General features: G+C 45.4%; 1 protein-coding gene across 1 annotated transcript in view; it reads right to left on the bottom strand.

The window, feature by feature from the left end:
- The window catches only part of dspb (desmoplakin b), a gene marked incomplete at both ends in the record, with an annotated part of 18,210 nt that extends 14,599 nt beyond the window's left edge, over window positions 1-3,611 (bottom strand). Inside the window, 4 exons of the mRNA XM_080536601.1 lie at window positions 411-564; window positions 709-842; window positions 2,188-2,281; window positions 3,430-3,611. Coding sequence (XP_080392727.1) covers window positions 411-564; window positions 709-842; window positions 2,188-2,281; window positions 3,430-3,611 — 564 coding nt within the window. The remainder of the gene's footprint in view (window positions 1-410; window positions 565-708; window positions 843-2,187; window positions 2,282-3,429) is intronic.
- Between the last annotated feature and the right edge of the window lie 765 nt (window positions 3,612-4,376).

Here is a 4,376-nt window from a genome sequence, read left to right as displayed (position 1 = left end):
AACGGAATGAGGAACTGCCTCAAACTAGTGTGTTTGATACCATTCCTCATTCCGTTCCCCGCACCACAATGAGCCCGACCTCCACCTCCACCAGCCTCCCCTGATCAAAGACCCATATAGTGACGGCAACAACAGCTCCTCCCCTTCTGCACTGGTACTAACCTTACAAACAATGTACCTTGTAATTATCACATGTTTATTTGTGTAACATCATTTAGTTTATTTAGAAGGTGTCTCAGGTCCTGCAGACTAGGCATTGTGTTCAGTACCTCTGGTTCTGATAAGAGTACGGTATGTCTAAAGGGCATTATCAGAGAATGGTCATGGTTATTTAAAGCCATTGCCTTGTGTGGTGTGTGTGTGTGTGTGTGTGTGTGTGTGTGTGTGTGTGTGTATGTGTGTGTGTGTACCTTCTGCTGGCCAATCCAGGAAATGGCCTCATTGAAGCTCCTCCCACCAGGGTCGTCCCAGCCTGCACTCCCTTTGCTCTGACGACTCTTCCGACTGAGGGTCCCGTTTATGGCCATGTGGACCCCTTTCAGCTGGTCCCTGCACGCCTCCACACTGCAGGCAGAGAGAGAGCGAGACAACAACAACAACAACTCAATAACCTTGACACTTAGAGGGACAGAGTGGAAGAATGTGGAGGAGTATGCCATTAAGATACATGCGTCGACATGCAGAGGTGGTTTTCCCTCAGGCTCTCACCTCCTGACCACGCTGTCGTTGGGCTGGCCCATCTGGCGCAGCTCCATGGCGCAGCCCTTCAGCTGCTCGATGGTCTCTTTGGCCATGGCCATGTAGCGCTCTGCGTCCGCTGTCACACGCGAAGAGTCACCACCCTACAGGACCGACAGGGAAACGTTAAGAGAGAGACACACATAATGCTTCCCTTATGTGCAGTCCTGGGAGACATTCATGGTGTTCCGAGATTAAAAACCTTTGTGTATTTCTGCCCAGCTGCACTATGGTTAAAGAAGCTGTTCGTTATGTGTCTGGTCACGGCCCAGAATAATGCTGCTTTCACTGGGTTTCATTGTTGTGTATGTAAAGATAATCCCAGGGTTTAGTGCTGACAGTGTGCCAGAGGGAGGCACACTGCTTTAATTTCACACACACACTAAGACACTACACACACACACACACACACACACACACACACACGCATGCACACACACACGCACGCACACACGCACACACACAACCACACACACACACACACACACACACACACACACGCACACACGCACGCACACGCACACACGCACACAGTCACACACACACACACACACACACTCCACCAGATGTGTATGAACACGCTCCACATGTCAAACACCTCAGAACAAGATGAGGCCTATAATCGTTTTTAGACTCTGATGAGGTGGCAGGCATGGACAGTATATCTGAAGCCTATTTTTTCTTAGCTTGGTTGGTAATGTTGAGTGACTGAATTTGAGAACATTGAGAGAACATACTCAACCACAGCCATGCCAGTGTGAGGAATCTAGTCAAGTGTGTGTTTCTCTCTCTACCAAAGCTAATAAATGAAGCCTGCGTTAGTTCAGGTGGGAGATTTTTAAGTTGAATGGTGCAGTTGTGACGGACAGCTGATTCACAGATATGCAAAACATCATCACATGTTCATGGACCGGCTTAAACCAGCAGTTGATGCAACACTCCAGCATGGTTAAACAGTGTGATGCCACTGGCTATGAGAGTCATTTTGTAGGTTGTCAAACCGCCCCAGCCTCCACCCTCTGTATTTAACCTACCTACGGGGGGTTTGGTAGTTATGGGCTCCCTGCCTATGTTATTCTGTATTTGATGTTGTTAAACTCCAGGCAGGGATCTGTACAGAGTGGAGCCGTCCAATTACGCCAAACTTAAATGTATTACCATTTTCATTAAACAATGAACAAACCGACATAAGTGGCATTTGTTATGACATTTAAAAAGATGAGAGATTAATTCATCCATTATGGGCCTCTACTGATATTTAAACTAACATATGGTTCATTTGTACCACCAGGGGTGTGACATCAGCATCTCAGTGTTCCCGTATGGACAGGGATGAAGTGGGACTGCAGAGTGTCTGACTATGTGTAGAGTTGCCAGACATGAGCCTGACTGTGATGAACCCAAACACATGACCGACGTCAGCGTCTGAGAGCAGACAGCATCACTCACAGACTGCAGGACGTTGTCGGCTTTCCTCAGGTAGTCTTGGCACTGGCCCTGCAGGATGTAAGCCTTCTGGTGGATGGCGCTGAGAGGAGATTGGCTGCAGAAGACAGGGATGGTATCATCATCATCATCATCATCATCATCATCATCATCATCTTCGTCACCACCATTATCATCAGATCAAATATCATATTATATACCAGTTATGTCATTGATTGGTATTATAATTTAATTGTACGTTCTGTCAGTGATGTCATACAGTGCATCAACCATCCAGACAGGTACTGGTCATCTGGTGTTTACTGTATATGTGCAGAAATGTAAGAGAAATATGTCAAGTCTAATTCCAGGCCTATGTTTCTCCATTCTTCACTAAGCAGGAGGGATCATACAGCACTCAGTGGAGTAACCTGTGTAAACAGCTCAGACAAGCTGAGACACTGATGTGCACTATGTTAAATGCTCACAACAGAGAAACAGTTGTTAGAAACAGATCCTTGTTTGTTGCCAAATGGTTTACAATAATGTATACTGTGCATGGTTTTCCCTTAGGGGTTCAAACTGTAAGTGGCCATGATGACCCATTTAAGTATTTTGGCTTCCTCATGTGTCTGTCGAATTTAGTGTGTTAGAGCTGATGCGTCTGGACAAAAATGCCTCACAGTTCAACATGAGCAATACATCAAGTTGGACGTTTCTCCGTCGCCGAAAGCAAAGCATAATGAAAGGAATTTCATTATGTATTTTTTTATCCATAAATGTATTTGATTGCATGATTAAAATGTATTTCAGTCAATATAGTCCAAACCGCTGTTTGTCGGCACAAAGAAGTAAGCATGTAGCAAAGAAGTTCAATTTGCGTGTAGTTGTCAGATATACGCATACTCTCCCTCTATCAAAACAAAGACCTCTCATCGCTGGCTAATACATTATTAATTATCTATACGGTGTACACAACAATGAAAGTATATTAGTCCAGTCTATAAAACGTACATTTTATCTCTAGAATACCAAGATCTTGATACCAAGAAGCAATATGAATAGGTTCTAAAGATGAAAAATAAATATAGTGCTTTTCTTTCTGTTCAAAAGTTAAGTTGGACAAAGGTGTAGGCCTGTTAGGGCAAATAAAGCAAAAACGGTCCAAAAACGGTCCTTTGACCAACGGTCCTTTGACCAAGCCAATACATGATACAAGCCAATACATGGTGATACAAAAGCAAAAGCACAATCAAATATCCATACCCCATTCCGCCTCCCATGGAATTCTTTGAGCTGTAAGTATATCCGTCCATGTATTCCTGTCCGTATCCATTACCGCCGTGCGCTTCACTCCGGGCATACGGGAGGGTTCCTCCGGTCACGTCGGTCCTGGATCCGGACCTGCGGCTCGTGTAGAGCGCTCTCTGGGACCCGTACATACTCATTCTCGGTCCCAAACAGTTCAAAACTCGGCGAGAAAGTATGAGGGGAACTTTTTGTCCGTGCGTGAGCAGCAAAGCGAAGCAGCCTGTGACGGTGACGCTCTTTCTCCTCCACCTGCCTGCCCGTCACGTCCCTGCAGCGCAGACTGGAGCTCCAACACGGAAGAGGATCGGTTTTGGCAACACAAGACCACACCTATCCATAACCTGCCTTGCCTTGCAAATGATTGTAATGTATGTGTGTGTGTGTGTGTGTGTGTGTGTGTGTGTGTGTGTGTGTGTGTGTGTGTGTGTGTGTGTGTGTGTGTGTGTGTGTGTGTGTGAGAGAGAGAGAGAGAGAGAGAGAGAGAGAGAGAGAGAGAGAGAGAGAGAGAGAGAGAGAGAGAGAGAGAGAGAGAGAGAGAGAGAGAGAGAGAGAGAGAGAGAGAGAGAGAGGATGCTATCTATGTGAGTCACTGTGCTGCTGGTTTAATGTTGAAGGTCAAATTAAGATTATTATTTTTTCTAATTGTAATGTGTACACACTCACTCTCACTCTAATTCTAATGTGTACACACTCACTCACTCTCTCTCTCTCTCTCTCTCTCTCTCTCTCTCTCTCTCTCTCTCTCTCTCTCTCTCTCTCTCTCTCTCTCTCTCTCTCTCTCTCTCTCTCTCTCTCTCTTACAATAAGCCAAGCTTATGGGTGAGTTTCAAAGTAAGCAAGTTCAACAACACTCTTTAAGTGGCATTATGATTTAGTGAGGTGTTAAACCATTTCCAGCTTTC

The sequence above is a fragment of the Nansenia antarctica genome (genome assembly GCF_963989245.1).
Source record: "Nansenia antarctica genome assembly, chromosome: 7".
NCBI classification, from domain to species: domain Eukaryota; kingdom Metazoa; phylum Chordata; class Actinopteri; order Argentiniformes; family Microstomatidae; genus Nansenia; species Nansenia antarctica.
The sequence above is the reverse complement of the archived record's forward strand: the minus strand, read 5'-3'. Positions and strand labels throughout refer to the sequence as shown.